General features: G+C 43.3%; 1 protein-coding gene across 1 annotated transcript in view; it reads left to right on the top strand.

Moving 5' to 3' along the window:
- WDR86 (WD repeat domain 86) overlaps nt 1-12382 on the top strand; it is a 113039-nt gene extending 100657 nt beyond the window's left edge. The window contains exons 5-7 of the mRNA XM_075316736.1: nt 4627-4762; nt 11016-11119; nt 11334-12382. Coding sequence (XP_075172851.1) covers nt 4627-4762; nt 11016-11119; nt 11334-11543 — 450 coding nt within the window. The 3' untranslated portion in view covers nt 11544-12382. The remainder of the gene's footprint in view (nt 1-4626; nt 4763-11015; nt 11120-11333) is intronic.
- The last annotated feature ends 993 nt before the right edge of the window (nt 12383-13375 follow it).

The following is a 13375-nucleotide window of genomic DNA, read 5'->3' as shown; positions in this document are numbered from 1 at the left end:
ATTTGTAGAGTTGTGTTCCTACCAAACCATTGCACAGGAAACTGCAACACTGACTCAAGCAATTGAGGTTCCCTACATAGCGGGTAGACAAGAGAACCTAATTTAGCTTCCACTGTCTTGAGTAAAATTAGCTTAGTAAGATTAGCATGATTTGATTCCCCTCTGAAACTCTGTTGCATTTCTCACTAGTTCTGTAAGGTATATACTGTATATATGCAGAATACGTAGAATTTGTTAATTTTGCAATTTTGAGCTTAAATAGAAATATTTTTATATCCTAAAAACTCATTGTAACCTATCAAAGGACGTTGTTTTCTTTGCACAAGTATTTTTTCCTTTTTTAATGGAAAAGGTACCCAATAGTTGATCACTGTGGTTCCTACTGCTGGGGCCACCAACCATCATCAGTAATCGATGGAGGAATCTTTTAGTATGATTTAGAGAGACACACTTTGTGTAGACACTTTCTACTCCAGTTCAATACAGATTCCCTTTTATTAACTCAAAATTTGTTTGAAATGTGTTTCTGAAACCAGACAGCCATTTTAAGTCTCACTAAGGCTACTTTCACACATCAGGTTTTTTCCATCAGGCACAATCCGGAAAAAAAAACGGGTAAAACGGATCCGGTACCGCATCCGTTTTATCCCCATAGATTTGCATTGTTACCGGATTGTGCCTGATGGCTTTGCGTTGCATGCGTTTTTTTCCGGATGCAGCAAAATTAATTAAAGCGGCGGCCGGAGGCTACGTATCTTGTAACGTTTTTTTGTTCGGCAAAAAAAACGCATCGCGCCGGATCCGGCACAATGCGGCAAAAAACGGATGCGGCTGCCGGATCCGTTTTTGTAAACTGCGCATGCTCCAATGTTTTGAAAAATCGGATCCAGCAAAAAAACCGGACAAACTGGATGCAAAAACGGATGCAAAACGGTTCCACTGGATCCGTTTTTTAATGGATTCGGCATAACGGATCCGTTAAAAAACGGATCCAGTGGATACGGTTTTTACATTTTTTGCCGGATCCGTTGGATCAGGAAAAAAAAGGATTGTGCCTGAATGCAGAAAACTGATGTGTGAAAGTAGCCTAAATGATAAAAATCCCCTGTGAGCGATAAAGCACAGAGGTTCTGGAATCTTGCTGTGGTGAAACCTTAGTTTAGTTGAACTTCCTCTCATATGCAGATTACTAGAGGCAGCCAGAGAAAACACGTGGAAAGTATTGTCTCTCGCGTCACCTTTAGGTCCTGGAACATTAACGTTTGTAATTCTATCACTAGATTATTTTAAACAATAAAAAGGAAAATAAAAACGTTCAACCGGTGGATATTCTGCCGCTTTGAACATTGAGGCCGATCTTTTGTGTCGGTCTCCTAAAATCACTTTCACTTAAGCGGAGATGTAATTGGATGAGAGGATCTTTGTCTTGGAAAGGAAAATAAAACAAGTGATGTGTGTGACGGCATGTAACACGGGATAATATTGACAGATACATGGCTGGAGTATTTACACAAGCTGACCTGAAGTCTACTTAATCTGACAAAAAGTTTAGAGAAGAAATGAGAACATTTTAACTTATTTTTCTTGGTCCAGTTTGCCGGATTATATCATCGGCATGCTCAAATTTTCTACAATTTACCGTTATACAAAACACAGCTCATCTCTGAGGGCAACAGAAGGACATTGCTTACATCAGTGTCATTTTATTTTTATTAGATCTTCCTCGCTTTGCCCTATATTTCACTTGGCAAAGTCATGTAGAACAGGTTTTGTCATTATATGTAGCTAAAACTTATTCATTCTATCAAAAGCTTGTAATTTAGTTGTTTCTGACCCTTCTTACACCATTCCCCCTTCCCGTAGATCTCAGACTAGATCTTTACCTAGTGGTTCATCCTAGGAGGAGATGTATGTGACACGACAACTTGGCTTCCTTCCCGGTGACTACAGAATTGTCTCCCGCTCCTCCCACCAACATTCCAGAAGATTTTGCCAAATCTGTTTCCTAACACAGTGGGATCTAATCTAATACAGTGGGAGAAACTGAAAGACCACCACCTTCAGGAGAAGAGACTTAAACTTCTTATTTTTGGCACTCTACTCAATTCTTCTCTATCACTGATAGTTTTTGCAGTTTCACTTTGATTTTTTTGTGGCTAACGGGCAAGAGGGGCCCTGGTCAAATCCCTGGCTGCGTTTTTGCTGGAGCTCTGCCGGTTCCAGAGCTGTGGCCATTGTTTTATTATTAGTAGTATTGGATTTATTTGTAGGAGACAACATTCTTGCTGACCATCAGATTATCTGGGGGCAGAGGAAACTAGAGGTCTGAGGCTTTACTGCAGGCCGACTAAGACTAAGTCCAGACTGCGTTTGGGCCCATGGTAACGGAATACTCTGACAATAGATGCCTTCAACATCAATCAACTATGTGAACCCATTGTAAAGAGACGTATATGCAGGTGCATAACAGCCAAATGGAAGATGAAAGAACACAGTTTTGGACCCGTTTAAATGGTCACCTATGGCAATGTTATAATATATGTTGGAAAAAGCTCCCGACATATACTGTAGGCTAGGTGCACAGTGCACTTACCCTATGAGACAGCATGTAAATAGTGCCAAGGGATTCCAAAATCTGATCATATAGGCAGCCTAGACTATTATTCACTGAGGCATCTAGAGACATACATTTAAAGAGGACCAACCACCAGGATTTGATATATAAATTAAAACCAGTGCTATACTGGCGCTATCATGCTGAGTCTATACATACCTTTAGTTGTGAGATGGGATGTGTAGTTTCTGAAATATAGGTAAGTAAAGTTTGTGAAATGCACTTATCTGATTGATAGCAGCTACAGAATATCTAATTTTGCTAATTATTCCCTTGTCCTTCCTCCTCCTGTCTCTGTTATTACAGGGGGAGGAGAGAGGGAGGAAGGACAGGGGAGAGGAATGACAAACATGCAGACAGGGGTGGGTATAACTATAAAAACCTGACCCACCTAATAGATATTTTGTAGCTGCTATAAATCAAACAGTGCATTTCACAAACTTTACTTGCCTGTATTTCATAAACTATACATCCGATCTCACAACTAAAGGTATGCATAGAATCAGCATGATAGCGCCAGTATAGCACTGGCTTTAGCTTATATACGAAAATCTTGGTAGTTGGTCCTCTTTAATGCAGACCCTGTGATGTATGCCATGCAGTGGCATCCATAGCTGAGACTATTAAGGCATCTGTTAAAAAAACTATTTGTATATAAAAATCTAGATGGAGTCCAAAAAGGCACTCTTTTTGCCTATGCCAGGTAATTTAATCCTATAGTCAGGTATAGTGTGTACATCAGGAACTTACCATGTCCCAGTGTACATACCGCATTTTTTCCACCCTCACCTAAAACTTTTGCACAGTACTGTATGTTGCCAAAATGTGGAGATTCTAGATATACCAAAAGTAAGGGGCACTTTGCACACTACGACATCGCAGCTGCGATGTCGATGGGGTCAAATCGAAAGTGACGCACATCCGGCGTCGCAGTCAATATCGTAGTGTGGAAATCCTTTTTGATACAATTAACGAGCGCAAAAGCGTCGTTATTGTATCATCGGTGTAGGGTCTGGCATTTCCATGAATTGGGAAATACCGATATTACGATGTTGTTCCTCGTTCCTGCGGCAGCACACATCACTGTGTGTGAAGCCGCAGGAGCGAGGAACATCTCCTACCTGCGTCCTGCGGCTCACGCCGGCTATGTGGAAGGAAGGAGGTGGGGCGAGATGTTTACGTCCCGCTCATCTCCACCCCTCTGCTTCTATTGGCCGCCTTCCGTGTGACGTCGCTATGACGCCGCACGACCCGCCCCCTTAATAAGTAGGCAGGTCGCCGGCCAGAGCGACGTCGCAGGGCAGGTGAGTGCATGTGAAGCTGCCGTAGCGATAATGTTCGCTACGGCAGCTATCACCATGATATCGCAGCTGCGACGGGGGCGGGGACTATCGCGCACGGCATCACAGCATCGGCTTGCGATGTCATAGTGTGCAAAGTGCCCCTAAGTGTTAGAGTGTTATATACCAAGCCCCAAAAAATACATTTATTGTAAAAACTTGATTTTGCTACAACATGACCTGGGGAAATATCAACTTTAAAAATCATATCCATATTTCTATGTAATTTTTGTTCTGTACAGTAATCTGAAATATTGTAAAACTAAATCAAATGTCCTGAAGATTCCTAGTCATCAATATTTCCCTTGACCTCTCTTGTGGGTGGTCACATAAGAAAAAGTCCATAGAGTTGGTCTCTTGGGCCCGTCATTTCCATCATTTCCATCTTGAGTGAGGCCTGATCCTTTTCCCGATATGTGAATATTTTCCTGTTGATTTAGTTTTTGGCCACACATACTGTGTTATTGGATCTGGCATGCAGTGGTAAGATTCGATAGTGCTCTACTGGTTTGGAATATTATAGTTCATGAATCATATGTGATCTCATTATTGAGCTCATCGTAAGCGTAAATCACTTCTTCTGTAATGACCAATGCTTGTTTTCTTGCACTGACCTCCACCTGTCACTAATTGTTAACTATAATCTTATCATAACAGTGCTTCTTCTTACAGATGGCTGGACGACATTTATATTCTGGCAGCGCTGACCGGACTGCAAAATGCTGGTTGTCCGACACTGGTGAATGTGCCCGAACATACAAATCTCATAAACACAGCGTTAGCACTTTGAAATGCCATAATGGAATATGTAAGTCTGCCTTATGTTTGCTTTCTATGCTTCACAATGGACACATAAAATAGCCTGAAATTACACTCAAACTCGAGATTAGACTAAGAATTAAAGATGATCAAGTATAGACAGGGGCGCAATTTGAAGCTCCTGGGTAGAGATGAGCGATGTTTGAATCGAACTGTTCGCCAATCTCAAATTCAATCTGTTTTAGGCGATGTTCAAGTCGTTTGACGAACGCAAACAATTAGCTTCAAGTTTGACAGTTCGAGGTTATGTTCGATAACAGTTCAATCACCAAAAGGGTAACTGGCTTTTCACAGTAATACTGTCATTCAATGTTAATACAGTGGAACCTTGGTTAACGAGAACAATCCGTTCTGGGAGTGTGCTTGTTAACCAAGTTACTCGTTTAGCAAAGCAAGATTTCCCATAGGAAATCATTGCAATGCAGACAATTCCTTCCACAACTTGTTAAATGTCCCATCCTGGTCCCCTATTGTGCCATTCCACACATACACAAACACACACAAACATACACGCACACACACACACATATGATGCTCACCTTACCTTCCGTTCCATCGCCAGCCTCCTGGGACTTGCAGTTCGCCGGTACAAGATGTGTATCGGGTAACCATCGCGACCGATGCTGGAACTTCCGCTGCCAGAGCCCTGATGTCAAAGGATTGAGCCGCTTGCCTCTGATTGGCCAGCGCGCTGCCTTTGAGTAGCGTCTGACTGAGGAAGTTCCTCCCTCGTTGTGATGGTTAACCGATACACATCCTGTAGCGGCGAACTACGTATATCGGGTAACCATCGCAACGAGGAAGGAACTTCCTCTGTCAGAAGCTACTTAAAGGCAGTGCGCTGGCCAATCAGAGGCAAGCAGCTCCTGCAGTTGACATCAGCGCTCTGTCAGCCGAAGATCCGGCATCGGTCGTGATGGTTATCCGATACACATCTTGTACCGGCGAACTGCAAGTCCCAGGAGGCCAGCGATGGAACGGAAGGTAAGGTGAGCATAATATGTGTGTGTGCGTTCGTGTTTCTGCATGTTTGTATGTGTTTGTGTTTGCCTGCCATTGTCTTCAATGGTGTTCGAAGGTGTTCGACGAACACACCCCAAGTTCGACGAACCAAACCGAACTCGAACACTAGGGTGGTGGCTCATCTCTACTCCTGGGCCCCAATACAAAATCTCCATTACGGACCCCACCTACTATTTGCCATTTATAATACTGTCTCTTCTCATGTGGCAAAAAGGGGCTTTTTGCTCCCTCGGGGATGAGATGCCGGGTGTTACTGCTACCTGTGCATCCTCTCTATACCAAGGGTGGGCAATTATTTTTTTCCAATGGGGCCACATCAGAGACAGTCACTGTTGTAGAGGTCTGAACCAACAGCCCAATCCTAATTGTGCTCATTATTATTATCTTCCATTAATTTTGCTTTCTTCATGCAAAATTAAGAACTGTATAACGTATATAAGCCGACCCGAGTAGTCCCCCAAAACAATTAGTGCACGTCGCCTTATAATTCTTACATTTTATTCCAATATTGTTATACCATTGCTAATTACACTTTGTGCATATAATATCAGTGCACAATTCTTATTTTCTGTGGATGACACGGGTTGCTATGCCAGTGTCATGTACATGGATGAATAACTAAACTGCACGGAAGTTAATGAATATTATAAAATGACTGGGATTCACTGACCAGTGAGTTGGTTTTGCTTTGGAAACCAACCTACTAGTCATCATCCTGATTTATATAATGACTTTGTATAATGGCATCTTCAGAAAGGGTCTTCCTATTGCAGTAAGGACTTAATATTACAGTTTGGCTACCTGGGCACTAGCATTATTTGCCCAGGTAGCATTGTTTTCTGATATCACTAAAATAACTGCTTGTAGTTCTAATTGGTGTAATGGGCAGAAATATTGGAGGAGTTGAAGTTTAACCTTCAAGATAAAATTGAATTTAATCTACAGTGCCTACAAGTAGTATTCAACCCCCTGCAGATTTAGCAGGTTTACACATTCGGAATTAACTTGGCATTGTGACATTTGGACTGTAGATCAGCCTGGAAGTGTGAAATGCACTGCAGCAAAAAAGAATGTTATTTCTTTTTTTTTTAAATTGTGAAAAGTTTATTCAGAGGGTCATTTATTATTCAACCCCTCAAACCACCAGAATTCTGTTTGGTTCCCCTAAAGTATTAAGAAGTATTTCAGGCACAAAGAACAATGAGCTTCACATGTTTGGATTAATTATCTCTTTTTGCAGCCTTTTCTGACTAATTAAGACCCTCCCCAAACTTGTGAACAGCACTCATATAAAACCCTTTCCATGGAGTTGGGCCTACCTGTCTCCACTGTTGGGAGCATCATCCGGAAGTGGAAGGCTTATGGAACTACTGTTAGCCTTCTACGGCCTGGACAGCCTTTGAAAGTTTCCACCCGTGCCGAGGCCAGGCTTGTCCGAAGAGTCAAGGCTAACCCAAGGACAACAAGGAAGGAGCTCCGGGAAGATCTCATGGCAGTGGGGACATTGGTTTCAGTCAATACCATAAGTAACGTACTCCACCGCAATGGTCTCCGTTCCAGACGAGCCCGTAAGGTACCTTTACTTTCAAAGCGTCATGTCAAGGCTCGTCTACAGTTTGCTCATGATCACTTGGAGGACTCTGAGACAGACTGGTTCAAGGTTCTCTGGTCTGATGAGACCAAGATCGAGATCTTTGGTGCCAACCACACACGTGACGTTTGGAGACTGGATGGCACTGAATACGACCCCAAGAATACCATCCCTACAGTCAAGCATGGTGGTGGCAGCATCATGCTGTGGGGCTGTTTCTCAGCCAAGGGGCCTGGCCATCTGGTCCGCATCCATGGGAAGATGGATAGCACGGCCTACCTGGAGATTTTGGCCAAGAACCTCCGCTCCTCCATCAAGGATCTTAAGATGGGTCGTCATTTCATCTTCCAACAAGACAACGACCCAAAGCACACAGCCAAGAAAACCAAGGCCTGGTTCAAGAGGGAAAAAATCAAGGTGTTACAGTGGCCTAGTCAGTCTCCTGACCTTAACCCAATTGAAAACTTGTGGAAGGAGCTCAAGATTAAAGTCCACATGAGACACCCAAAGAACCTAGATAACTTGGAGAAGATCTGCATGGAGGAGTGGGCCAAGATAACTCCAGAGACCTGTGCCGGCTTGATCAGGTCTTATAAAAGATGATTATTAGCTGTAATTGCAAACAAGGGTTATTCCACAAGATATTAAACCTAGGGGTTGAATAATAATTGACCCACACTTTTATGTTGAAAATGTATTAAAATTTAACTGAGCAACATAACTTGTTGGTTTGTAAGATTTATGCATCTGTTAATAAATCCTGCTCTTGTTTGAAGTTTGCAGGCTCTAACTTATTTGCATCTTATCAAACCTGCTAAATCTGCAGGGGGTTGAATACTACTTTTAGGCACTGTAGGTCAATTATCTCTGAGTGTAAATAGAAGATCAGACATTTGTCCTAATGACATTTTGCCGTGAGTGTAATATGGGCCAGTTTAATTTTGCATAAGCAAAAAAATAGATTTGTAAACGACTAATAACACACGGATGGCTTATGTGTGCTGTTGGAGGGTCAAATAACGGGTAACCTCTAGCTTTCTCACAGAAGGAATTCCTTACAGTTGGATTCCCTGATTAAATATATTTTGCCCTTCATACCTTGCAGTTTTTCAGTGCCAGAGGAAACAAATCAGCCCTAGAGCATCACTGAGCCACCACCATGCTTCACATTAGGCAGGGTGTTCTTTTCAGTGTGTGCCTCTTCCAGAAATACCAGTGATTCATAGTCCCCAAAAGTTCAAGTTTTAATTCATCACTCCAATGAACAGAATTCTCAAACATCTGTACCTTTTTTACTGGAGCCAACTTTTATTAATCTTTTGGGTGAGTAGAAATGTAAGACTTGCAGCTTGGACTGCCATGGTGAAACCGAAAGTGCACAAGGAACAGGGGGTCCCTAGCTATCCCTTATCTGAGAGCTACCTCTGAAGGTGAGGATAACTGAGCAGCCATCCTGGCCCTGCTCCTGACCAGCCCTAATCTTATACTCCCCTCCCCCAACCCCAGGAAAGGGCGGGAGAGGAGTGTGATAACATCAGCAGAAATAGACAAATAGGAGAAACCAAGACTATCTCACAGCACACTCACACAGTGTTATAATACATTACGGGAATAGGAGGAAAATAAGAGCAGGGAGAAAACAAGACAATGGGTTTCTCCACAGCAACACCAAGTAAAAAGCAACACAATCACCAGCAGGACTGAGACACAACAGTCCCCAGACCAACACAGCATAAGTCTATAGTTGGCGTGGGAAGACAGATTCCATCTTAAAAAGTAACTATGATAGGTTTCCAACAACATATGATACCAGAGATAACCAGCAGGCTAGCAGAGTTTAACTCTCACTAGCCTGACCATTAATGAGCACACAGCTGTTCGCCGCCCGAGCCTGCCTATGTAACTCAGAAACACCAAAGAAACCATAGTGTGGAGTGTCAGAGTCTGTAGTGTGAACAGCATCTGATGCCACCATGGCACTCAGTGAGTTTTGAGCAAACTTCTGTGTGAAATGGACATGTAGACCTTCAAATTTTCTCTCCAGGACAGGAGACAAACTCTAGCACAGCACCATCTAATGGAAGTAGCGATCCTAAAAGTTAAATGTGGATTTTCATGTAGACCTTCAGCGTTTAGTATGCTTACTGTGCAAACTCCGCTGCAGTGTCTGCAGGACTTTTGCAGTCGTTCCAAGCTTTTGGACCTTCTACCTCCTTAGGAGTCTGATGGCACTAATGATAGTTTAATCTTTCGGCTACTTCCAGGTAGTGTGGCCAATGTTCCTCTGACTATGAACTTGCAAACTACTCTGCAAACTATATCGCTTGAAACATTCAATGCCTTTGTATATTTTTGTATACATTTTCTGGTTAGTACAAGGCAATGATTTGTTTTCCTAACTTTTTTGGTCACTTCCTTGACCACCCAAGAATATTATAGAATTGGAGACCATTACCCTTAAGGAATGGGTGTAGTATCCTCAGGAACTCTGGAAGAAGCTGGTTCTAACTATGTATCATGTTTGCAGCAGGTCATAACAGCCAGAGAGGTGCTATGAAGCATTAAAGACGCTTGTCATGAAGGTGATAAATATTTCTGAGTGTCACAGGTGACTTGGGGACACAGGGAAATCTATGCTGGTCCTAAGACTGGGGCTCCTGCACTCACCCTCACTCCGGAGGTACCCTTGAAGGTAGGGACGTCAGGGCCCCTGACCTGTCTCCTGTCCGGCCCTGACTGAATATCCCTGCACCCACCCACCCAGGGGAGGGCTGGACTCAAATGAATAAACCTCCCACAAGACAATGACCAGGGGGTAAACAAACTCACGCACAGCGCAAATATCTAACAAAGGAGAGACAAAGACACCAGATGGGATAGGCTAAGTCACACTAAGGAACTTTCATACAGTGCAAACAACAAATCGCTGTTCACCAAAAGAAAAATCACCACGGACGCCGGGATATCACACAGTTAAGCAGATTTTATCTTCGGCGATAACCCAGAAAACTCCCCAGACTTAAGTAGGATGAGACCGAGAGTGGTAATATAACAGCCGACACTCGGCAGAACAGAGCTCCTCAACAGAAACCAAGTAGCTTGTTGGACTCAGAAGTGTGTAGAGTCCAACCTGGTAGTAGCAAACTGCGAGTGCCGATCCGGGCAGAGAATGATAGGTTGTTTGTCGAACTCAATGTGGACAGAGTCTGACATTTTAGTAGCAAACTGCAGGCACCGATCCGGGCAGAGTATGATAGGTTGTTTGTCGAACTCAGTGTGGACGGAGTCTGACATGGTAGTAGCAATCCGCACATGGCACTGAAATTGTAGTACAGGAATAATTTTTCTTTGTATTATTATTATTTTTCCAGACTAAACTTGGCATTTTGACGTGAATTTGGAGAAACCACTTGTTATATTAGCTGCGTTCAGCTATTTATATTGTTCTTGCTCAACTCGTCTATTTGCAATCAGCAGAATATTTTTCTAATAACCTAATTTGCCATGGAGATTGAATAATGTTGAGTACAACTGTATATGAGATGACACGTATGCTGCACTGCTGCTTTGCCACACACCTCTTTTGAGGATATTAGTAAATGTGGTATTTTTCTATGTTCTCTTTCAGTGTTTACAGGCAGCGGTGATGCTTGTGCCAGGGCCTTTAATACAAAGTCAGGAACCCTACAGCAAGTCTTCCAAGGACATACTTTTATCATTAACTGTATTCAGGTGTGTTATTAAGTCCCCTTACGTATATATCCAGTGCAGTACGCATTATAGCTTGCATGCTTTGCATTCCCCGGCCCGGGGAGGCCGCTGCTTAATCAGTGTCAAGACTTAGAATTTCTTCCAGTAATGGCACAGATGTCAATGATGATTTTTATATATGTTGAGAGGTCGGAGGAATGCCCATTTATAACTTCTTTTTGATTGTCATTTGCAGATACGTAAAGATGTTTTATATACAGCTTCTCACGATGGGTCTCTCAGAGTCTGGGACGTTAAAGGGATCTGTTCTCAGAGTAGGAACCAGAAGAAGTCATCGGTTCGAAGCAGACACTCTCAGAAGGGGAGCATGCCGCATATCTTTCACAACAAAGTTGGCTGTTCACTAGAGGCCAATGAAGACTGTGAACCCGCAGAACTCATGTGAAGTTTGGAAAACTGGAAATTTAGTATTTTATATATTTAGGGCTCAACAAACTATGCAAAAGACCATTATGCTCCTATCGTAAAAATCATCATAGACAAACCCTTTAAATTTAGGGTATTTGATAACGGCTGCAGGGTATACTTAGCGGATGTTGTGATTGCACTGATCGAAACAGGGAACTTGCCTCTATGCCCTGCACAACCCTTTTAATTATTGTAAATTGAAAACTTCTTCCATGCTGTAATATATTTTGTGTTCCAGGATGTTGCATTGCTGTCAGTGAATGGCATTCTTGTTTGTACCTAGAGGTGTAAAACCTGCATGGACGTAAAGGGATTCTGTAAGCACAAATGGTACAAACACTCTGTTCATCATGGCATGGCGAATCATTTAAATAAAACCTTCCTGCCTGCTTGTTTTCCATCTATCTTGCCCCTTTTCTAGCTCTATGAAGCCAGAATCAACAATCAAAGAAAAGGGTATGGTGGAGAAAGAGGGGAAACAAGCAGCTGGGAAGGGGTATTTAAATGATTGGCAACGCCATGATGCATGAGCACCTTCACTTGGTCTCAACAGTGATTCTGTGCTGACAGTCGCTTTCAAGGGAATCTGTCACCAGGTAATTGCTATCCCATCTGAGAGCAGTATGATGCAGAAGCAGAGACACTGATTCCAGTGATATTTGACTTACATGATTGCTTGCTGCCGTTTTAATAAAATCACTGTGTTCTCTGCTGTAGTTCTACCAATTCTCTGAATAAGGGTACGCTCACACGAGCGTGAAAATCGGACGAGTGCAATGCGAGAAATTCTCGCATTGCACTCTGACCAATGTTAGGCAATGAGGTTGAGCTGTTGGTCAGCTTTTCTCGCATCCAGATTCTGGATGCGAGAAAAGCGGCAGCATGCTGCGTTTTGCTGCTACCGCCGTATCTCTCGCACCCATTCAAGTGAATGGATGCGAGAGATACATCGGACTGCACTCGGATGTTATCCCAGTGCAGTGCGATCTACGCACAGGCTGACAGTGGAGGAGATGGGACGATTAACCCCTCCCTCTCCTCCGCAGCGCCTGCACTCAGCTTCACAGCTGTGACCCGATCGCAAGATCGGGTTACAGTCGCATGACACCCGGCTCACGCTCGCAGCAGAGCCTGAGCCGGGGGACATTAGCATATCGCATCGGATGCCATACGCTCGTGTGAGTCCAGCCTTATGAGCGCTATATAACCCCCCCACACCACTGATTGTCAGCTTTTTGTGAACACTGTGCTTAGGCAAAAAAAAATGCTAAGCTATGGTGGCAGTAAGCAGTGACCATGACAATGGGGAACAATAAAAATAGAAGTTGCATAAATATGAATAATAAAATAATGAAAGTAAGCCTGCCAAATATTTTTTGACTACTAAACCATGTACAGTGCCAGGGCAGATATACCGGTGTGACTGCAAATTGCTTTATCAGTGTAAAGAAAATCCTTTACACTGTTAAGTAAATGAGCATGTATGTGCTCCGAAGGCGATCACAGTCCCAACAAGTGCTTAACCTCTCTACACTTAAGGGGGCTTTACACGCTGTGACATCGCTAACGATTGCTTGCGATGTTGCGAGCGATAGCACCCACCCCTGTCATTCGTGCGATATGTGGTGATCGCTGCCGTAGCGAACAATATCGCTATGGCAGCGTCACACGCACATACCTGTTCAGCGACGTCGCTGTTGCTGCCGAACAATCCCTCCGTCAAGGGGGAGGTGTGTTCGGCATCACAGCAACGTCACAGCCGCGTCACAAAACGGCCGTCCAATAGAAGAGGAGGGGAGATGAGCGGCC

This window comes from Anomaloglossus baeobatrachus, chromosome 6, assembly GCF_048569485.1.
Source record: "Anomaloglossus baeobatrachus isolate aAnoBae1 chromosome 6, aAnoBae1.hap1, whole genome shotgun sequence".
Lineage (NCBI taxonomy): Eukaryota > Metazoa > Chordata > Amphibia > Anura > Aromobatidae > Anomaloglossus > Anomaloglossus baeobatrachus.
This window is presented reverse-complemented; position numbering and strand designations above follow the sequence as displayed.